At 48.4% G+C, this 24290-nt stretch overlaps 1 protein-coding gene and 1 long non-coding RNA gene across 8 annotated transcripts in view; one reads left to right on the top strand and one right to left on the bottom strand.

Moving 5' to 3' along the window:
* Positions 1-24290, bottom strand: part of LOC112563803 (coiled-coil domain-containing protein AGAP005037-like) — a 59670-nt gene that overhangs the window by 27644 nt on the left and 7736 nt on the right. The window contains exons 1-2 of one of the 7 annotated variants that reach the window (XM_025238147.1): positions 19842-19976; positions 16978-17382 (exon numbers count right to left, since the gene is read on the bottom strand). The exons of 4 other annotated variants lie outside the window; for them this stretch is intronic. In XM_025238147.1, the coding sequence (XP_025093932.1) occupies positions 16978-17089 (112 nt within the window). In that variant the 5' untranslated portion in view covers positions 17090-17382; positions 19842-19976. Of the gene's footprint in view, positions 1-1261; positions 1395-3504; positions 3860-16977; positions 17383-19841; positions 19977-24290 lie in introns of those variants that run through there. 2 more of the 7 variants (XM_025238150.1, XM_025238146.1) reach the window with 2 other exon arrangements.
* LOC112563807 lies at positions 20486-23646 on the top strand. The gene is made up of 2 exons (XR_003099129.1): positions 20486-20615; positions 21044-23646. It is a non-coding gene; the product is annotated as an uncharacterized LOC112563807 (long non-coding RNA).

Raw genomic sequence — 24290 nt, 5'->3', positions numbered from 1 at the left:
AGTGTGCACCACTCACGGTGTGTGTATGTGTGTATGTGTGTATGTGTGTATGCGTGTGTGTATGTGTGTGTGACAAGGGGACAGACGAAGACAGAATAAGACTTGAAGACAGGTTCTTGAGATTTTGATGAACTCGTTACTCAGTACATGCTATTAAATGTTTAGTGGGGTGAAAATATTTTCCTTTTTAAATGACCAGATAAAGCTCAGTGTAAGATACTTTTTCCCAAACTCTCGTGAATTCTCTCCTCCCCCACCTTTCATTCTTAAGATATGTGGCTACAAACATCAGCACAGAAAAAAGTCAAACAAACTGTTGTGATGCTTAGGATGTCATTCATCTCTCAATGCCACTGTTGTCATACTTATCTAACATGTCATTCCAGCCCTCCATTGACAACATAACAGAGACACCTGTCTGTGATGGTTGTAGGCTTGTACCTCGAGAACAGAAAGAGGGAATTCACTCGAATTTAGGGGAAGTAGTGTAGTGTACTAAACCTTACCCAGTCATTAGAAAACATTAAAAGAGTAAAACCCTGCTCTACCTTTAAAGTGAAACTGTGACAACGATTACAACAGAAGACATAAAGCAAGATGGATGAAGCAGCCACCAACAGATGATCAGGCAAAGATGTGACTAGTGTCCCGACAAACGACTGCCACTCGACACCATTTGCATAGACACACACACAAGCCTGCGCTCTCTGACCACCATCAGCAACAGCAACACACAACTACGAGGACAATAACACCACAGCATGTGTCCACACAGACAGGAGCGGCCACAGTTGTCTGAGAGACAGTTGATGCAAGTCACACATCATGGCAACGACACAGCGGTTAGAGGTCACAGCAGGGTGTGAATGGCTCGTGATGGTGACCACAGGCAGGTGCACATCAGCAAGTACCCGTATGATGACCAGAGGCAGGTAGACATCAGTAGTTCCGTGTAATGAATGCATGGCTGCTGCACCTCCAGGCCGCACACTGGGCGGTAGAGTGAGTGCGTGGCACGGCGAGATGACATCACAGGGGCTGCACCTACCGACATATTGGGCCACTGGCCGGCCAGCCCGCCGGCCCGCCACACCTCGGGTCTCCACCGCAGGCGCTGGTGTGACGCTTCATGCCAGGGCCTGCACCGCGGGCAGGGCAGCAGCATCCGTCAAGGGCAGGGCACGGAGCACCTCGGCCTGCACTTCTACAAACAGTCGTCTTGCCTGTGGCCTGCACGACACCAAACAACACACAGACTTACGGTATTGCCAGTTCAGCTCCACTGCAGGCTCCACGTCTGGTTTGGAATGAAAGCAAATCCAGCGATGAAGATGATGCCAGCAGTGGCCTCCTCCCATTCCTTGATGTCGCTCGGCCATCGAACGTGTGCTGCCATCGCAGCGCGCACCGCAACACTCACACGCACAGCGCACACCGCCGCACGCACACGCACACCGCCGCACAGCACACGCACAGCAGTCCTGCCTGCTGCAGCAACGAATGGACCCAACACTAGTCTCCGCCAGTGGTCCAGTCGCCACCCATGGAAGATTCTAGTCACAACATTTTAGTTGCCGGTTTATGGCGCAGTGCCGTCGGCTTTGGGGATAAGTGGACAGCACTGGGAGACCAGAGCACAGCAGTCGGTGATCATGGGCCAAACACCACCAGACACCAGTCGGTGATCATCGGCCAAACACCGGAAGACACCAGTCTGTGATCACATTTGTCCTTTTTTACGAAGTGACAGTTGTAGTCCCCACCCCCATACCTCCACAGCTCACCTGCTCAAATGCATTGATGTGTGAAGCTGGAAGTAAGACGTATATCCAGGGTTGTCCATGGGACATATTTTTCTATCCCGTCCCATCCCGTCCCATGGCAATTTATGCCTGTCCCATCCCGTCCCATCCCACGGGATGTTTCCCATGGGATTCCCATGGTATTAACAATCCTATGGACAACACTGAAAACCACTTTTCGGCTTTTGTTCTATAATTCCTGCTACTTCACATACAATAGATGATTCAGAGGAAAGATTTAAATCCTTGATGAATGAAATAACAGTAAATTTATTTTGCAATATCAAGTATCGACTACCATGGGAAATACAAATGTGTGCTGTCCCATCCCATCCCGTCCCATGGGACGTTTCCCATGGGATTCCCATGGGATTCCCATTCCTATGGACAACACTGCGTATATCCTTACACTAATGACAGTGACCTCAGTGATATATTCTACTCCGACTACAATTAGTCTCTTGTGTACAGAGTCTACTATGGAGCGTGTAAAGTAGTAGAATGTACAGGTAAGAATATTAGTTGTCTACACCTGCTGTCACATGACTACTTACTGTTGTCTTAGGCGGTGATGTTGAGCCTGATGCTACTTGAAGTTTGTTTCCGTTTGATTCCACTGATAACGGTGGTTCTTTATTAAACCACTTCTAGACGGCATATCACCGTCAGACAGGTGTTTTAAAGCAACAATAGTTTAAAATATACACAGTGCAATTATACTGTGGACAAGGTGTGTCTCATGGATTGCTGTCCCCTCGCCACAGGTCAGCTTGGCATCTGTGTGTGTGTGTGATGGTGTACAGAGAACAAGCTTTTGTGCGAGAGAGGTCGAAGGTGACGAGGCTGTTGACGAGTTCCTGACGAGACAATCTCACCTTTCGTCAGGTAGACAGGTAGACCAGAGAGAGGAAGTCTCACTGTTCACAATACCCCCATCCTACTGCCTACCTTGAGGCTCAACACACCCCACCCTCGTCTACCTGTGTGTCGGTGCGTTGGTTACCTGACTGCAGGTGCACGCAGCTCGTGCTGAGCACAAGACACTGTAACTGTCTGAGTGTACTCAGCCTTAGCAACCTCCTCCTAGTCTATTTCTGTCTGTTGCTGCAGACAAAACCTCGGACAGAAAACAGTTTATGCAGCTGTTCCCCCCCCCCTACCCCAGCTTTTCTCTTCCTCGTGAAATGTTCAGGGACGACAACAAGAATGGATAGGGTTGGGTGGGTGGGGGAAAACAGAGGAGAAACGAGAGAGAGGGGAGAGCGGAAGAGAGATTGAATGGAGGGAGAGAGAGAGGGAGAAATGGAAAGGAGTAAAAAGAGAGGACACAATAGAGAGAGCGGGAAACAATTTGTGGGGAGAGAAAGTTTACTCTCCAGTTTACCTCCGAGATTGTTTTACTTGGGAAATACAAGCCTTCACAACCTTACATTCAGCATGTTATATGAAAGAACTGTAAACATTCCAGTCCTAAACATGACATATTTGTTATTTTTAGTATGTGACATTTGTCTTACTGTTAGTTGTCTGAGATGACATCAGCGCTGTATCAGTGCCCTATGTATAACACATCAGCCCTATATCTAAACTCATGTCAGCCTTTCAATGTATGTGATTGTCCGTGTGTGTGTGTGTGCCTCTCTACATACACGTGCATGACTGGCGAGTGAAAAGCTGTTACAAGCCAAGGGCCACTACTCACAGATGCTGTCCACAGTGCGGATGGAGAGCAGGGACCCGCCACAACACACACGTGAGGTCAACATGGTGCCGCAGGGTCAGCACACTCAGGCTCCTCCACACACGACTGCAACAAGGTGCTAGACATTTGTCTGTAGTCAGACAGACACTGCAAGATGCATGCTCCGCTTAAAGCCCTCCACTGGCTCCACACACCGCGTATGTTCCACACAACACTGTATGTTCCACTTAAAGCCCTCCACACAAAAATGTATGTTCCACACTTAGAGAGTTCCACACAACATTATGTTCCACACAGTGTTCCACATTATGTTCCACACTTAGAGTTCCACACAACACTATGTTCCCCACTCAGCTGCCAGTTGAGTGTCGGACCCCACAGCACGAGCCACGAGCCAAAGAAGCCGAGGAGGCGGCCGGAGTGAGAGCACCAGACTGCAGGCTGCACATTGTGTCGGGTGGCGGGTGCTTCCATTAACTGTTTCTGCTTCGTCAGCATGAAAAACTGAACTGATGTTGTGATTACTGTACGGGTACCTGCTTTAAGTATTCCTCAGCTTTCCTGCACATTCAGCTTTTTTAATGTCAAAGCTACACACCCGAAGAACTGTGTTTAACCTGATTGAGGGTGATCCCAGGATACACAGACAGGCATAGTGGTGATAATAATCCCAGGGTAAAGACACGTGCATAGTGGTGATGATCCCAGGGTACACAGACATGCTTAGTGATGATAATCCCAGGGTTCACAGACGTGCACTGGAGTCAGCTGTGCTAACTATATGTTTAGTTACCTGTAGTACAAAATGTCAAAGATAGAGCCGACAACAGCGGATATAAGCCACAGCCTGGACATCGGATAATGAAGGAACCGTCGCTGACAAGACAAGGAGCAGTTGTGACAGTGACAGTGATACTCGACTGTCATCTCATGTCACGTGGACTTGTCACCATGCCGCTCGTCCTTCTCTCAGCCACATTTGTTGAGGAGTCAGGCGGTACAAGTTGTGACAGGCCACACCTCCATCAGCATCCACCCACACAACAGAAGTTCCACACAGCCGCTTATTGCTACCACCTGAACATTCCTGCACACAACAAAGCCTTTCTTTGTCTCAGGGAAGAGGATAAACAGACATACACCATCGGGAAAAGCTCTTGAAATAGTTTGGTATCCTAGGTTTGGAGAAAGAACAATTATTCGCACGTGAGTCCAGGGTCATGACCTTTCTCCACACTGTCCTGAGGTCAATGGTTGGAGTCGCCGCGGTACGAAGGTGAATTAATCAGAAGGTTGTTCTTTACCTACAGAGTCGCCATCTTTGTTTCTTGGGCACAAATTGTCATCATCTTTGGGATTTTGTCTTTGTGTCAACAAATCCTTTAAGAAAATTGTCCCAAAGGAAGATGATTTGGAAATTGTAGAACTTGTCGTATTCTATGACAGTTGGCAGCTGCTACTTCTGACAGGAGGGAGGTGTCTGGCTGGACAGCAAGCATTCTAAGCTACACATAAAAAAACACACCAAACAGTGCCTGGACTTCCTACACAGACCTTGTATATCTGTGAGTTTATTCTCACACCATCACACCGATGTCTGGGACATGAGAGTCATCACTAAAGGACACGCGCACGGACCCTAACCTTTGCATAATAAATATTCAACTGCTGACCTCCTACATCCAGAACTAAAAGGTGAAGAGAACAGAGAATGTGTTAACCACCGCACTGCTGCCGGTTGCTTCGCAACATTATTTCCGATCCACACACACACAAACAAACAAAAACCCTCATTCTCACCCCCCGAGAAAACCGTTGGCCCAGAAACGTTGCCAGCGCCAGCGAGACTCGTGCAGCACCGAGCATCGCAGGTAAGTGAGGCGCTCACCTGGAGGCCCACATGGTGCACGTGCAGCGCGAGGACAGGCGATAGTTGTTTTTACCTGCAGTCAGCGCAGGGCTATTCTACCCGCCAAATAACACTTCCAGCTGAGACCTTCTGCTTCTGACAAACTCTACTTGGGATCCAAAAATTCCGACAGCCTGCGACATTTGTTAGAATCTTTGGGTTCTGCTGTGAGTCTCTCATGTTTGTACTCGCACTGTAACAGCTTCCTCCATTTCCAGCGTGCACAACCGTTGTCTACAGACCCAATGGCACTGGTTGCAAATCAAATATTAAAGGAACAAAAATCGTTAACTGAACATGTTCAGCACCCTATAAATAACTTATCAAAGAACTATTTTCTATCTCTCAGGTTGAGAAAAAAGAACAGATTACTTTTAGTCAGAACTGAAGTGTCATATTAAATTCCTTCCATGTCTTGTCCTGATTGCAGGCTGTCTTCAGAGCAGAGTTCTAGCATCTGTCGTCTGTAGTTGGACTGACACTTGGTGATGATGCGGTGGGTACAGGATGCTGGTGTGTTATCGCTTTGTTCTTTGGGCGAGTCTGACACTGCCCTGAACTTTGACACCGTCGTCTCCTTGTGACGAGTCTGACATTGCCCTGAACTTCTGACGAGTCTTGACACCATCGTATCCTTATGACGAGTCTTGACACCATGGAATCCGTATGGCGAGGCCCACACCAGTCCTCACATCAAAGTCCTTACAACACCAGCTGATAGCGAGTCAGTAGCAAAAGCAGACTGGCCATGTTGTGCAGGCTAGCCACATCACCAGCCACACCATCAGCCACACCAGCCACATCAGCGACTACAGGCACCTTTCCCCAACCCACTCTCTGACCTCCAGTTCTTACAAATCAATAATGCCAGTTCGTTCGTGTCAAGGCATGCGTGTGTGCCATGTGTGTACTAAATACTAAATACACATATCTGTGTGCCATGTGTGTCAATACACGCATCTGTGTGCCATGCCTGTCAAGACATGTATAATCTGTGTGTCACGCGTGTCATTGCCATGTATCTGTCATGCGTGTCAAAACACATATCTGTGTGTGTGTCATGCCTGTCAAGACACATATCTGTGTCATGCCTGTCAAGACATGTTTCTGTGTGCCTGTGTGTCATGTTACCTTTAGTGTGAAACACATGGCAAATATCAAAGTCCTCCCCCTTCCTACCATTTTCAATAGTGAGACATAAATACATGGCACAACTTGCACAGTCTTCACAACAAACGAATAATGATTACAGACTTGAAGAAATGAAGCATGATGGGAAGTTAAGTGAATACAAAAAGAATATTTGAACTGCCAGTGAGGCCAGGCAACACCAGGTTGATGCTAGGCAAGAACAGTTGCATGAAAACTTTGTCAAATTTCATTATTTATTTTTTTTTATCAAAGAAGGAAATAACAATTACTCCACTGGAGGAGTTTGTCAACTTTTGCGACAAATGAGACAGGACTAATGTGACAGCAGTTACATAACTGAAGAGGAAGTGCACTTCATAAAAACTATTCTTAGTAACACATGAATAGGTATACAATGTATAATAATAAGCGTGGAAACTGTCCATGTGTTTATCTTAGTAACCTATGAGATAACGCTTATTATAATGCAAAGTTCACATAGCTGTCTGTATGATTGCAACCTCCCAGTACTTCAGAAAATAATCTATCGCCCTGATACTTAGACAGACATCTCTCAGAAACAGTTTGAGGCTAGAGTCGTCATGGTAACAAAACTGAGACACCCAGCACTCAAGGTAGAAAAGTCCACCCCTATCAACACCCCACCTCACGTGTGCGCCACAGGTGAGTGACTTCAGGTCATGGACAGGTCTCAGCCACCACCAGCAACCACCACCCATCACCAACCTTAAATGTTAGTGTGAAATCATGGTTTTCATCATCGTGGACGAGAGAACGATAAATAAGCAAAATACAAATCTCAATAGGGCGGAGTGTTCTCCATCATGTAGACATTCAAAGGTAGTTGCTGAGTGTAAGCTGTCAGTCATCTGCTGAGGTGTACAACCGTTAATGTCGGTTATAAGCCTCGACTCTTCCCAGCTTTCAACCCTGCAGCTCGCAGTGATGCGGCTTGTTTACCGATTTTTCAGATTTACATTAATTTTTGGATGAGCTCCATGTTACAGTGTTTACTGTTCACATTTTTAAATCAGACCCACATACAATCGAGGCATTCACATCAGCTGCTGAAGCACACACCCTCATCATGCCGAAAACGAGAAATACCTACCATGCATCTTTCAAGTTGTATATATATATACAGGATTTACAGCTTATTTGTGAAAAAGTGGAAGTTCTTTTTTAATTTAGTGAGTGCGGCTTGTATACAGGTGAGCTCAGCCGCAAGTTTAGTGTGCTTGATGACAGTGACATGTACCTGTATACCTGATGACAATGACATGTACCTGTATACCTGATGACAGTGACATGTACTTGTATGCTTGATGACAATGACATGTCTTACATTAACCACTCGCTGATTTAGGAGATAACAGTCAAAAAGTTAAAATGGTCGTCATTAGTTTTATATCACCCATATCTCATAAAGACTCTACTGATGCTAACATTGCATTGTCATCAATCTCAATTGCTACCTGTCATTCTATACTTCACGACCATCACCTGTCACTCGATTGATTTAACTCGAGCTGCCAAATCCCTTATTGCGAATGTTGTACGGTCACGCATTTACTCCTTTATAAATGCCTTTAGCTCGCAGCATTGTCATGTCTGTGTCAGTGCCAGTGAGGAGCATTCACTGTCGTCTGCTTGCTGCACAAGATGTCCACTAACGGCGGGTGTATCATGTGATGAAAACAATATCATTCCTTGTCCATCACTTCCATGAACGCTGAGCTACCACAGCCACGACACTACAACCTGTGGTAGTGAACATCCGCCGACACACTACCGTGTGCACTCGCTCTTGTGTGTTTGTTATGTGTGTTGTTATATAAAGACTGGTGTACCCACATCTACCCTGGTCAATATCGAGAAATATGTTGCATCTTCTCCCCTACCTGTATCCCCGCCCTCTCCCACACACAGACAAAGAGAAGCCAGCAGAAAAAGCAGTCATCCACCACAAAAGCACAGCCAGCAACTGAAGCACGACACCCAGCACACAAACACGATTTACACGAACTAACATCTCGACACGGATGACCTCACATGACCTGCACACAGCTTGAGCAAAAACTCTTGTCTTACCTCTGGCGGGGTCAAGTGCTTTTGCTCGAGTGACCCGGTGTCTGTGGCAGCTGCAAGTAATCCACCTGCTGGTCCAGAATCACCAACACCTGCTGCTTGTCGGGTGGCCTGTCTACCCCGATCTGGCTGCGGCGCCTCCTCTCTGGTGATGTGCTGAATGTTATCCTCCGCCACCTGCGGACTGGCCTTCTTGCTGGCCTTGTGTTTGGCGGAGTGATCTGTCTTCCACGAGAACAACCGCAAGTGCTGCTTCTCCTTGTCCAGCTCCAGGATTGCCTTCTTGGACTTTTTATCCTTCGACTTCTTCAGGGCCTGCTTGCTCTCGTGCTTTCCTTTTCTGTCCATGACAGTTGTCTTCCTCTCACCAGTCAATGTGTCTTTGTCAGTGTATGGGGACTGTCCCTTGTCACTGTATGGAGACTGTCCCTTGTCGCTGTATGGGGACTGTCCCTTGTCGCTGTATGGGGACTGTCCCTTGTCACTATAAGGTGACTGTCCCTTGTCACTGTAGGGGGACTGTCCCTTGTCGCTGTATGGGGACTGTCCCTTGTCGCTGTATGGGGACTGTCCCTTGTCACTATAGGGTGACTGTCCCTTGTCACTGTATGGGGACTGTCCCTTGTCACTATAGGGTGACTGTCCCTTGTCACTATAGGGTGACTGTCCCTTGTCACTGTATGGGGACTGTCCCTTGTCACTGTAGGGTGACTGTCCCTTGTCACTGTAGGGTGACTGTCCCTTGTCACTGTATGGGGACTGTCCCTTGTCACTGTAGGGTGAATGTCCCTTGTCACTGTATGGGGACTGTCCCTTGTCAGTATATGGGGACTGTCCCTTGTCACTGTATGGGACTGTCCCTTGTCAGTGTATGGTGACTGTCCCTTGTCACTGCTCACCATCTTCCCTTTGTCGTCCTGTACTTTGGTCTTGTCGTCAATGACCGTGTATCCCATGCTGAACAGTACATCCTCCACTGGACTTGTCGGTGAAGCTGGCAGCTCTTTCGATCGTCGCGAGCCTTTCCTGGCAGGCACGGACCGTTCCAGATTCTCAGATTGGTCTTTCCCTCCCTGGCTTCTCTCAGCGCTTTCTTTGGACGATGAGGTGTCTTCGGGCTTTTGAAAAGAAACCTGGAGAACCTTCTCCCGAATGTCCACAACCACCCTCTGGGCCGGAGCGAAGTCGCCTTGACCGTCTTGCCTGTGGCTGTCGCTGCCAGAGAAGGTGACTACCTTGGGTCTGTCTGACTTCCGCAGAGAACCACGGTTGAGTGCTGGCGGCATGTCGATTGCGATTTCAGCAGGTACTGCGACTGAGGTCCTCATCTCCACCTGCGGAGTCGGTTTCTGGTAATTGTCCTCTGTGATGGTGGCACTGGAACTGTCGCTGTCGGAGCTGCTGTCTGAGTCGCTGGTGAACTCTGCGGTGCTGCTCTCCGATCTGCTGTCGCCCTCTAGTGTGCTGTCCTCCTCCAGCACCCTCCCTCGTTCCAGGCTGTTGCCCATTCTGTTTCTCTGCCAAAACTTCCAGGGCCTGGGCTGGACGAGCGTCTGGTCCTGGCTGGAAGTGTCGCGCTGTAAGACACGGGGCGAGAGTCCTGCGACTTGTTGTTGTTGCTGCTGTCGCTGTACTTGTCATCTGAGACAGAAGACGGTTCACTTCTCGCTGAGCCAGAGTCGATGGCGCCGCAAGACTTTGGTCGCCGCGACCGCAGCTGCTTCTCTTGTGAAGCTGCCGTCGCTGGAGAGCCCCCACCTGCTTGCGAAACAGTGAGAGGTAGCGAGGGCGAGAGACACACCTTGCTGTCGCTAGCCATGACGACAACTAACCTTCTCCACTCTCAATGACACGGGAGACAGGTCTGACATAAAACTGACATTACACCCCGCCACAGCCAACCAGCCTTCGCACAGCCACCATTATGCCCACCAACGACAGTTGCAGAAATGTTGTCCCACACCAAGTTGACGGAGCATCTCCACACAAAGACGTGACAGCGAGGGAGGGCACACACCTGGCCAGGTGCTCTCCTCTCTCTTACCGTCCACCACCTTAATCCCCGAGTATCCTGACTGCTGTCTGCTCACGAAGGTAGATGGCGAAGGACTGTTGTCATGCAAGCACAAGACCCAGTCAGCACAATGTTTTCAAACATTTAACAACTTCCAATAGTCACACAGAGCGGCCTGTTGCTTTTGGCTTTTGTGTAATGAGTGAAGAAAGACGTGAAGCCAACGTAGTACGTCACTACGTTGTCAACAAGCCGTGAACACCACAGACACCAGACACGGGTGGCAGTGAGGGCCTGGCACTGAGGCTCAATGAGGAGACAGAGTATATAAGGGGCCGGTGATGGGCTCGTGGTGGGACGCAGCGACAGGTTCGCAGCTCTCCGTGTGTCCAACCCTCGGCGTACGATGTGACAGCCAGTCACACGCAGGCTGCTCGGTGTGTGTGTGTACACGCGCGCGCACCAGGCCAGCCAATCCCCGCAACAGCCCCTCCTGGTGTGTACTTTGAAAGTCCCTCTGGACACGTTACATTCAGCACACACCAGCGGTATGCCACCACGGGGGCAGCTTGCAACCTGAGATACAAACGATGATTTACAGCAGCAAGGGTCTCACTTCAGATGATGTCAATCACCCTCACAGTATTATTTTTAAGTCCACTGCTTCGCACAACGCCGACCTCGTGAACGTCTCCTTGCACTCCGCAGGTAAGACAGGTGTGCAGTACCGTGTACTGGGGACGCACCTTGCACCCCCCTCAGCGGGCCCCTCTGTCAGGCTGTGCCGCGGGCCGTTTGAACCGGCAGCCGTTGCCTCCGGGGTCAGGGCTCCTGGCAGGATGGGAATCAAACACATCGACAAAGGTCAGTCAGACAAGCGGTCATCAGCCTTCCTCGCCCGCCACGTGAGTCCTTTATAAACACCACCCCTCGACTGTACGCCACCTGTCAGGTATGAACACCAACCCTCGACTATATGCCACCTGTCAGGTATGAACACCACCCCAGACTAAAACGCTGACCGCGCTGAATGATGGAGTGAAGGATGTGAAGAAGACAGCGGTGTATTTCAAAGACAGATCGTTTTAACTCGTTGGCTACAGCAAACAGTCATTTGGATCTTGCCGAACTTCATTTGTTTGCAGGTAAAGTACTCGAAGCAAGATAAGCGAGGACCACATAGAGAGAAACGCACTTCACTGGCACGGGTCAACCTATCGCCGTAGATATTGCACGGGTGGGCCTATCGCACTGCGGGCTTCATACCCGAGTTCAACGTCTCTTGGTATCACCGACTGGCTGTAGCCACGACTGGTGTCTGAGTCACACCAGCAAACCCCTTACACAAAGGTGACACTGTCGTGCGATGGGACTAAACTCGAGAAAGCTCGGTATTAGGTTAGTCGACACTTTTTTCAGCAGACGCGATCACCCGCTGTGTGTGTCACTACCTGTCTCACCTGTCTCTACCTGTCTCACCTGTCTCTACCTGTCTCACCTGAGTGGTTTGGGACACTGCTTATCATGCGGCGGCTTTACCTTGACGGGGTCGGGTGACCTAATGTCCTCCTCGTGCGGCGACCGCGATCTTGTGTGTGACGTCACCAGGTGCAAAGCTCCCGACAGGTAAACAGCGTGGACTACGGGTGTATAGGTTATAAATACACAGACACTCTCTTTGCGACTTGCCGTAAAAGCCCCTGAGTGAGCTGGGAAGGGTGTTTATGGGTGGAGAGGGGCGGCGCCATTCCTCTCACTCTCCTCGTCCCTTGCCTCTACCCACTCCCCCCACCTCTTTATCAGGGTTGTCTGCCGCTGTCTACCTTTGCTAATCCGATAAGCTAGCTGTTAACTCACCCTCCACACACACACCCGGGGTTGAGCTTCACGCTCGACTTGTGTCGACACCTTGCTGGCCACGGTGAGTGCTGACACTCTGGGTGCGTGGACCGAGCTGCATGGGCTGTAGCTTAGCATGTTTAGCGACCTGTGGCCGCTTGCATCACCTACTGATGACAGCACACCGGTACTGATGTCATATTTTGTGTTTCTATACGCCAGTATTTTTTTTTTTTTTCTTTTTGTAAGGGAAGGAGGGGTGGGAGACAAGGGGAAGAAATCTTCACAACAATTGGTTGGGACGTCAGTTGACTCCTCCCACCTGAAGGGGTCGGTGACTTATTGTCATTGTGACCTGAACATTGTTGACTGCACACTGTTGACATGTTGACATGTTCATGCTCAGGAACGACCTTGAGGATGACGTGTACAGGCCAAGACAGACCAAACCACGTGACTAGAGACAGAAAGCATTGTTCTGTCGCCACGTAGTAAAAGACTGTGTGTTTATCAGTTTGTCCACCATACCGTCACAACAACTCAACCACAAACTGTACGACCCACTGACGACACATACACGAGTCCAGTCAGCAAATCCGCTGATTCTACCCGATTCCTGTATCGGGTGGCTGACGACAGCCACGTGGCCAGTAGCTGATTCCCTAACGTGTGGTTGACGACAGCCACGTGACCTGTAGCTGACTCCGTAGAGTGTGGCTGACGACAGCCACGTGATTGTCTAACGTGTGGTTGACGACAGCCACGTGACCTGTAGCTGATGACTGCGACGCATGCACGTGGATGCGATGCACTACCGGGTCAAAGGGGACGAGCTGCAATCAACAGCTGGCGACAGACGACTCAGCGGTAAACAGGTATTAATTTGCAGGTGCAAAGTTGACTCATCACACACCAGAGGCCACGTCAGGCTGCGTGGGGTCACCACAGGTCACAGCTGTAAGAAAAGGAGGAAAGTTAGTGTTTCGTGCACCGTTTTATCACGTGTTTCCTCCAAGTAGGAGGGCAAAAACGGGACAAGAATGCGATCTTTGTTTGCCTTTCTTGTCACTAAGCTTCGTTTTTAATGGTGAGAAGATTTGCCAGCCATCACTTGCTGGCTGCAGACGACAGGCATCAGTCGGTTGCCTTGCCCATCATCATCTTGCGAGACCCGAGGGTTTCAGGGCGAGGGTTGAGCCTGTCGTGGCGTGCCATCAGCTCCAGCCCCACAGCTGATCCCGGCTAATCCCTGGCCAGCAACATCAGCCGACCGCCAGTGTCATGGGCGTCAGTTTGCTGACGTTTAGTGCGGCGACAGGATTGAACAGCAAACGTCAGCAGCGTGGTTGTCGCCTGACAGCATCAGCAGGACAGCAGCAGCAGCAGCACCGTGGTGAGGGGTGACAAACATGGAGTCGGCAAACAGCCCTCGTCAATGCTGCGCCGTGCATCTACGGTACACACGTCAGGGCACCGCGACCTGCCGCCTCACACAAAGGTCGACCACAGATTGCAGTCTTGGCTTTTGGGGGGTCAACCACATTTCCTTCTCTTCCTCCGCCTGCTATTTTCCTCCCTCGACAAGTCCACTAGCGTTAGGAGATTAACACTTGAGCACGCTCCTCCTTTCAAACTCACCCACCGAGACAGGGGAATAGAGGGGGGGGGAGTGTCTGGGTGGGTTTGTGGAGGGAAGGGAGGGACAGTGCGGGGTGGGAGGACTAGTAGCGAGCAATGGAATTACTGACTGCACGCAGAGGACTAATCGTGGAGACACACAGCACCCGGGTGTGATGCACTGTATGTGTAGGTACAATGTAGTCTCTCCTCTGATAGTAATGTCTCCCAGCTAAGCCCATGTTGTTGTCCCCTGTGACCTGTACACACCTGTAACCTGGCCCTTCCCCTGACTTTGTTTACATTTCCATCTGTTCCTTCTTTTATAGTTCTTTAACTGGATTGAACAAGCTGTGACAAAATACGGAGTAAATATCTTCCTCCATCTGGCATTTTATAGATTGAGTGCTTCTGTGTGTTATTACTGTTAGTCTGTGTGTTTATATTCTTTTGTGAAGTGCTTTGAGGTAACCCTTGATGGTGGGATACAGAGCTCTATAAATTAACTTTATTGTCATGATATTTTTACTTCTTGCTTACAGGTCAGACCTTCTACTAAAGAAGAACTTGTGACACAAAAGCTAAAAGTAAATAAATTGTGAGAGTGAGAGAGTGTGTGTGTGGAGGAAAACGTGATTCCCCACATCTTTGCAGACACAGAGGAGGATGTAGTGGACTGTGACATGCGCCACCTAGGGGCCAGGTACAAGTCACCATAAGCTAGGCGCTAGTTGCTTGCAAGCAGTTCACGGACACACCTGACACACAGGTGAGCGAATGCTCGGCGTTGACCATCAGCGAATAGCCACGTGTTTGCTCACGTGACCCCATCTACCAGCCTGTGCGCACAGCCTGTCACGTAAATCTTTGCATGTCACCTGTCAACGACGTCACGTCATGTCGCGTGACAAGGTCAACGAGACACCTGAGCACCTCGGTCATGTGGGGGAAGGGGGCTGCCAGGTGGGAATGGGGTGGACCTTAGTGCGAGAACGTGGATGGTGAACCCTCTATACTCTATAGTCTATACTGTATGAACAGATGGCGGCCATTGGCTGGCTGTAGTCTACCCTACCCGACTACCGCTTCCTACAAAGCAAAAGTGTCAGCAGCAGTGTCACATTCAATCAACGGCATTGTTTACTACTGATGCATGTCAATTAATCAGATTACCACATATCTACATGTGTGATGCCATATCAGGTGTGAAGCCACCATACACGCGCCCCTCTGATCATTTGTAATATCAGTTTATCACATACACCGGGGTAGAGCACGAGCAGGTTGATACCTAACCTCCTCAGCGTTGAAATCAACGAATGAAACCAGTCCCAAAAAATAAAAAAGCAAGCAAATGTTGACACCTTTAAGAAAAACACAAATAAATTTTGGCAGGACATCCCTAATACTGAGACAGTGTCGTTCACGAGAGGTAAGATGGTGGCTGGAGTCTGTCCCGTACTGTCAGGTGTAGTATCCACAGACTAATAAAAGCTGATTTATGACCACCACTCTCATCTTCCTTTAAAGACCGATCTTGATCGTTTATTTCTGTCTTAAATGTTTCCACCTGTACCTACGCATGTTTCCACCTGTACCAATCAATGTTTGCAGCTGTACTTATCAATGTTTCCAGCTGTACCTATGCATGTTTCCAGCTGTACCTATCAGTGTTTCCAGCTGTACTTATCAATGTTTCCAGCTGTACTATCAATGCACTCTCACAGCACAGCTGTATTTCGATTGTGTCAAAATAAACGAGTTCGTGTAGAGGTGAGAGGTAGCAATACGCACAAACACCATTTTGTGCAGCTAGGCCGAGATTGCAAACAATTATCTTTTCTACATAATATTTACTGAAGAAAAACTTCACTTCCCTTTATACTGCCCCTGACTTCCGCCCAAATTATCTGGAGCATATCATTCCACACAGTGAGTATTATCACCTTTAACTTGTGTGGTTTTTACATAAATGTGACAGGAAGTGCGGTAGTAGAGCTTGTGTGTGTTGGCACCATGGTCGTGGGCCTGAGGAGTGTCAGTGGATGTCAGTGCGCACCTGACAACAGGGAGACACCAGGTGACAGTTACACCAGGATGTCGTCACACTGTCATGACTCCAAGGTAACAGGGAACACAGAAATGACAGGCAAACCCGGATCATACAGAGCTGACAAGCAAAGCTGGACCAGAGAGAAGTGACAGGCGACCCCAGCCACAGAGCTGACAATGAAGAAGCCAGGATGACTGAGGTTGGTGTGAAGATGGCCGTGTCTGTCCCTGTCACACTGTGCTAGCACAGGTAGCTACACGTGATGAGATGACCAACTCGAAAGTCGTGTGAATGGTGAAGCTCAGCCCACTGCACTGAGGTGTATCCCAGTGTGCACCTCTTGCTCAAGGAAGTGCCTGACCCCTTGTTCATGGGGCTTCACAAAGCAGGTCCAGAGCTCGGAAGATAGCCATCCTACTCTGGTGGTAACAAGTCTTGCCACACAGAAATAGGAGGCTGGTCACATGGTCACAACACGTGAAGACCGACTTTGGAACTGAACGACACAAAGACAAGGGACTAGTGGCTGGCTGGCCGGTTGGCTGGTTGGCTGAATGACTTTATCTTTCAATAACTTTATCTTACACATTATGTTTGCACTCAGGACAACAACAACAACACAACTTGTGTCCTGTCCTAAAGCATTGGGTCACATACAACTTGTTTTATTTCTAACGAGTAGTCCTAAGGCATTGGTTGTGTACTTGATTCAATAACTTCAGTGTATCACTGAATTAGTGCACATTGTGTTTAAAAAATGAATAAAAGGCATTTCTGTCTGCAAGTAACTGCCATCAATACCTTTGTTGTCAACTGCCACGCCCTCCGGCCTTTTCTTGTCGGTCTTGGAGAAAGAGGGAATCTTGAGTGGCACCTTGGTGCACAGCTTCCGTCTCGTCTTGTTGAAGAACATTGTCTTTATTTGCTCCAGCTGCAGTGTCTGTTGGTGTGTTTGTACCCCGGTGGTAAGAGAGCACTAACGGCCGGCAGCACGACAGTCACGTAGCGGCACGTAGCTGCAGCCAGCACGACGTACGACTACCGCCTGCTGCATCCACAACCCGCCAGTTGCCGCCGCTGTGGTGTGCAGCACCCGACATCCGCACGTCGATGGAACCGCCGGCAGGACACAACCTGTCTCTGTCAGCAAGAGCTCCCAAATTGCAGGAGACAACAACAAATTACCCAGGAGCCCTGGCGCGGGGACTGAAAAGGAAAAAATGACGGCGTTACTCCGCTTCTCGCACGACGGAGGGTTTGTCTGCAAGTATTTGTGGTTCAAGGTAACACGACAATGGAGGTAGAAATGTAATCAACTTTATCCTAGTTGTAAAATACCATATACAGTAGATTATCAACTGTTTCTATCATGTTTCTTGTACAGTCGGGGCTGCCACTCGTTACACACCATTGCCCCCTAGTCCTTGTGGTCCATCTTGAAAACTCTCTCCGTTCTTGAAGCACGTGGCTTTGAAGTCGTGCAGCTTTATTCTTATGCAGACTATGTTGGACATATTATATATATGTTCCCCATGCTGTTTTTCTATTCAATAAGGTGACCGACAGCTAGTTCTTACTTTCATCGCATCTTCCAGGCGGCGTTTGGCAGACATCGAGCGACTGTTAGCACTTGATGAATTTAAACTGGACATTGAGCAATGGCGAATGTTCTCAATATTGAGACAACTGTTGGGAGGACAGCTGCACAGATGAGTAAGCTGGCAAATGAATCTGAGACATCCGGCTGATTTACAGGAACAAATTGACATTTTATATTGCGCAGTGTGGCGCCACATGTGTGATGTCACGTGACTGCCATAAGGTCAGGGCTGGGTTTGTACCGAATGATGGAGCTTTAAATCAAACATGTGAAGGTTTGTTACAGTCTTCTCTCCAATAGTCTTATAGGTATACAATCCTCGCTCCTGTATAACATAGTGTTATAATTACACAATCCTTGCTCCTATATAATATAGTATTACAGTTACAGTCTTCGCTCATATATAAAAAGTGAACGGTCTTCTAGTCGATGTTTACTTGTGAAGATCACATGACTTTGTAGAATAGTATTAACAGGTCGTCCCCTCCACAAATGTCCTCCACCTCTAAACCTACCTCCATCGTTGTTATTCGCAATGCGTGAAATAAGCAGTCCTTCTGTTTGTCCGCTTTAAGATAGAGAAGCCCTCGGAGTCTCTGTTGGTCTCTCAGCCTTGGGCACGAATGATGCAATGTCCGGCTCTTGTGCACCCTAGAGCTGTGTGTACAGAGTCCGGTAGTCCGCCCCCTCACATCTCCTCCGGACATCAGTCGAGGGAAGGGAGGATTTGTGGAGCTCGTGTGTTTACTTTTGTAGGCCGCAGACACAGGCCATAGCATGGTAGGTCGACACTATTGTCACATGGCTGAACAGTCTGTCACCAGTAACTGAATTAACTGCCACTGAACAGTCTGTCACCAGTAACTGAATTAACTGCCAGTATTTTCACATGGCTGAACATTCTGTCATCAGTAACAACTAACTGCCACTGACCACCAGTCGCCTGCAGCACTTCCTACACTGAGATGAGCGGCGCTGGTCTTCCCGTCTTCGTGGACATGGACTGTCTTCCTCATTTGTTTGCCATTCTCTGTCTAATGAGCCCTCGCGGGTTTGCCTCTGGCTAATGTCACCCCTCCACTGTAAATAACTCTCAACAAACGTTTATCGTGCTTTAAAAAAAAGTAGTCCTTTCATTAAATCCTTTTTAAAACAATTTCAGTCCTTCATTTGCCATTTCTTGAAACTGTGTTGAGTACCAAACCACGGGTTTGACTTCCATCATGATGTTCACACCCCACCCCCACATCCCCCGGACCCAGCATTGCTTGTGGTGATGAGAAGTGGTCGTAAATGTCAACATCGATACAAACTTGACATTATTTGCGGCCTTCTGAAAACTTCTTCCCTGGAAAGGCTGGCTTTATGGCCGTGAGCACTGATGAAAATGACCGCTAAAGGTCGCGGCGATCCGGAGAGAAGGAACAGAGAAGGACGAGGTTCTTGTACATCGCAACAACACTTCTGTGCATCACAGCAGCACTAGGATCATGTCTTCTGTACACAGCAACACTGGGATCATGTCTACTGTACATAACAACACTGGGATCATGGCTTCTGTACATAGAAACAGCAACAGCAGCAGGCTTATGGCTTCTTCACACAGGAGAAGGATTAAAACTTCTGTATACAAGCAGGAGGCTCGGTGGTTCTGTAATACAGCATCAGGCTTCAAGTGTTTCCAGCAGCTGAATAGTTTGATAGGTATTGCTGAACACCACATAGTATATATATAAAAACTTACATTTCAATGGTGGCTTGGTAAGATTTTTCCGTCCGTTATAAAGGAAAAATTTGCCTCAAAAGAAAATGAGTATTTATCATTCCCTTTACAGACATATGTCTTACAAAGTACAAAGCCAACAAAACAGTGTTTCTTTTTTCTAGCGGAGGCTTCTTCTCGTGCATGTTGTTCGTTGAAAAATAACCCATTGTATTGACTGGTGTTGTTGTGGCAAGAAACAATGAAGTCCTGTTGTTTCGTACTTCGTAGAGAACATCGGATTGTAGGCGGTAAAAAAAAAAGACAACAACAATGAGAGGCAGCAAAAGTCCGGGTGCTTACCTGTGTTGTTCGAAAGGTGGGCTTGATGTTTTGTTTTGTCAGCTGACAGCAAGTCCACGGGTCACGTGTTAGTGTGCACTATCGAGGTCTGGAGAAGCAGTGAAGACCTGTGGCAGGACGGACTGGCGTGTGTCGAGCTCTGAACGCTGCGTCTCTGTGTTAACGATTTTCCTCCCTTGCGACACCCTGGCAACGCCGCCACGCCCAGTCGTCAGCCTCCAGTCCTTCTGGGACAGGTGCTGTAGGCTCTACACCTCCACCATAGGTCTCACACAGCAAACTTCGCTCCCAGCTGACTCACTGAGTAGACCTTCCCAATTTTTTTTTTTAAAGAAATTGGTGTAAGGTACAACTAGCGATCAAAGAACATCAGGTAGACAGTGATGGCGACGAGGGCGTCAACATCCAGTGAACAAAATACAAACTCCTAATTAAAGTCTTCGAAATGTTCACTTTAAGTGAACCTATTCACACCTGTTCCCCGGCGCAAAGCAAGCAGCTGGCCAACTGCTGAAGCTGGCAACCCCCGTGACCCGGCGCCCCCGCCCCACGTGACGTCACAGGCTGGCGGTCCGTGTCATTGATCGGACGCGCGTGCTCCGTGTAGCGACACACTGACACTTTCCAACACACTTTCCAACACAGTGGAGGAACCACAGACTGAGCCACAACAGATTGGTTCCAACAGGCGTGTGGGTGGTATTTGTACTGACTACAGTCGTCCTAGTCAAGTCCATGGCAACGCTTCATCGTAAGAAAGTCAAGACAGCAAAGGTAGATATACATATAGGTGTGTTGTCAACCTTCTCATCACAGTCTATGGGACCATGTTATTTTAGCTCAAGGCGATGACTATCGAATAATCTTATCAGCTTTCGTCAAAAATGTTTTAATCGCCATTAACTTGTTTTCAAACCTAGACTTACTATTTCGGTTGTCGGGAGCGGTCCCCTGGCTTTGACTTTACTGTTCCAGTGAAGGCCAAAGATAAGAAATTAAAGAGGTTAATTGTCTCCAAATCCTCTAATCTTATCAGTTCACCGCTTTTTTTCGCCGCTCTATAGTGTAGTGTAGTGCGTGCAGTAAGTGCGTGCGCGCATAAGTTGTTTTTCCCATGAGTGTGTGCAGTTTGAACATCCGTGATGGTGTAGGACTGTAGGTATTGTTGATATTGCTCATTAGTCAATATTATTTATTTGTAGGTGGGTTACACCCTCAGCAGCTGACTCTATCCCAGTCATCAAGTCCAGTGGCTTAGTCTGGGGCCGTTTCCAGAGACATCGGTGATGAAATGTCTTGGAGGACGAGTGTTGCTGGCGACCAGCGCTTGACTATAAGGCTAGCTGCTGTGTTGTTGTCTGTGGAGCTGATGGAGCTGTGGAACCTGTCACATCAAAGTGTGTCAGATGGCGACCACGCTCACCACGTGGCACAACAGCTGTCAACAGCGTCATTCTGAGGGTTGAGTAAATATTTACAACATCAGGCGGCAGTGAAATCAATATTCGGCAAATTATTGAACTCTTACATCCTGTTAGCTTTATTGACCTCATTCGCACCTCTGTACTTCGCCAGGTTGACTCGGCAGTTCCCAGGCCTTAGTCTGTAAACTAGAGTAATAAACTGTACCTGCAAACTTTATATATATAAACAACCAAGTCTTTCCCTTGATTCATAAACAACTCTGTAACAAGCACCGCAAGTCCGGCTCGTTAGTGTAGCGCCATGTGAGGCTGCTGCTAAGCCACCTGGCGGCGCTGCTGTCAGTTCACCGTTAGAAGAAAATTCAAATAATAATAAAAATGTCGCCCTGTGAGCCACTCAGCTACAGTCAGGGGAGGCCACCGTATGACACGACTCAGCTCGCGGTGACTCACCGTGCCACCCTCCGCCCTCCTGACCTCCAACCCACGGCACGCGGAGGGGAAGGGGGAGACGGCGCCATTTTGTGCGTGTGCTTCCTGTCAACGCTTTCTCAACACTTGGCCAAACAAACCTGTTGGTGGCTGATGTCCCCGCGCGCCCCTCACATCCACAGGGTGTCGGCCCCTCAGCACGAGACTACTCCCTCCCTCTACAGCCTCACAAACATTCCTTTCCTCCTCATCCCTCCTCCTATCTCCAGAAGCTGACATGCCTCTCGTTTTGAAATATAGTGAGTGTGGAGTGTTCATTTTATCCCCCCTCAAAATAAAGACGTGAACTCTTCAGCACTGGGCTTGAACCTCAAAGATGAGCGACACAGCAAACGATAACACGTGACAGGACGCCGCCATAGGTGGCAGTGTAGTCGCTGTACTACATCAGTCGATCGTCAAACGCTCGGGCCAGCAACATCTGTGACAGCGAGTGACACAGACGCCATCAGAAATGTCTACACGTCACGTGTTACGTGGCGATGCAGTCACATGCTCTTATCACATCTACATCCAATATGGCGGGGCAGGTAGGCACAGCAGCCTGTGCTTTGTAAAGCAGCGGTGATGCCCTCAGCCACACGATTTGCTTGCTCGCTCCCTTCCTCCTCCCTGTCTTTGTCTCTTACAGTCTACTCTCCAGTTACGAAATGCACGTGTATAAAACATCGTATTCGCACAGCAGTATGGGAACTGTAGCAATCCTTACTTGGAATTTGGGCAGATCCGTCATCCAGAGCTCTCAGCCCCTAGTGGGCAGCTGAAACGAGACGCACAGCAGCTCTTCGGCTGTCTCTCTCTTTATGACAGCAGCAGTCCGGCGGGTCCCTGCACACTGCGGCTTGTCAAGAAACGAGGAGGCAGACGAACTCATCAAGTGTGGCAGCAGTCAGGAGCAGCTAAAGCAGGCAAACCCTGACATCGCAGCCAAGGCTGTAGTCACGCATCACTAAAGGGCTGGTGGTCAAGTAAACAAAATCTGTCGCCAACAACAATCATCTTCCGCCTGCACACTGGACACATGTAACAGTTGCGGCTGTCACACACTGAACACTGCACATGCAAGACAGACCCACAGACCACTGAGCATGTCCTGCAGCTGATAGACACAGAAGAACTGTGGCCTCATGGAAAACGTGTAAAAAAAACATTTTTCATAACTACAGAAAAACCCGAAGTCTTTCTGTCTGCCATTATATCAATGTTGTCTGCAAAGCGCAGGTTGTGCCTCCCACTGATGGGCAGGAAAGTTAGGTGGCCATAAAGGGTTTGTCTATGATGTTCTGCCAAACGGGCGAGAAGGATCACAGATAACGGACAAAGACTGATGTCCGAAAGAAGTCTCTCTTCTTAGTTCTTGAGTATACTGCACTCACTGGACTCTTGCATAGCGCCTCAATGTCGAAGTTTCGCATCACATGCCTCAAACTTTCCCTCATACTAAACACACATGACTGACTTACACACACGTGGTCTCTGTAATGCAACACATTCAACACACACGTGGCTGACTGTACATGCTACATTACCTACATACTAAATAGTATGTTGAGTGTATACACACGTGACTACTTTTAAAAACACACTTGGCGGACTGAACACAAGTGTGATGTCGATTAAACATGTAATAGTTGTGTGTAATGTGTCTACACACATTAGATTGTTCCCCAAAGCCATGTTAACAAACATAACAACACCATGATGAATGGCGATGAATGTCATGATGAATGTGTCAGGATGTAGGTATAGGATGTGCCCTAACGACGAATGTATACTTGGTGTCATAATAATTGGACAGGATGAGTCATCACAGCGACAGAAGAAAAAAGTGTTATCTGTACAACACCTCAATTTATTCATCAGAAAATAAAATCATTGTTTGTGCTGTCTGACTGCATATTTGTCCGTCGATCTGTGTATGTTTTCATGAGGGGTCAGTGTGCCAAGTGCCCCACAGAAACAGTGATAGAGGTTTGGACACCACCTTCACCAAAGTTCGCTCCAAGCTTCTTGTTACCTTCACACACAACTTCGCCAAAGTGGTTCAAACATCCAACATTTGACTGGTCTAGAAGTCCTTTGTGGTTTGTAGCCACCTCAGAGGTAAGGTCATCTGACGATCAGACCGTCCTGACTGCGCAGTTTGCATTTTACTGTCAACATCCTAGTCACAATACCCTCCTAGTAGCCTCAATATCAAAAACAATTAACACACGTTTCTGTGGCTCAGGTGGCAGGATGTGTCCTGATGAGGCACAGGATGTGATGGTACGCGACATCACAACATGTCCTCTTAACAACACAAAGATTTATTCATCAAATGAAGAAGCAATTGTTTGCGGGGCTCCAGTGTCAGGTAGAGCTCATCTATCTGTAAGTAGAACAGATCCGTGTTCACTTACAGGTGCTGGTGTCAGAGAAGACGACACCTGTTGAGCTCCTGTGTCACGAGAGAAGATAATTGCGGGTCGAGTGTCGGGAGGGAGGTAAGCGAGAAGACTGATGTGCTAAAGCAAGGATGAGGGGAGACCAC

This window comes from Pomacea canaliculata, linkage group LG5, assembly GCF_003073045.1.
Source record: "Pomacea canaliculata isolate SZHN2017 linkage group LG5, ASM307304v1, whole genome shotgun sequence".
NCBI lineage: Eukaryota > Metazoa > Mollusca > Gastropoda > Architaenioglossa > Ampullariidae > Pomacea > Pomacea canaliculata.
The sequence above is the reverse complement of the archived record's forward strand: the minus strand, read 5'-3'. Positions and strand labels throughout refer to the sequence as shown.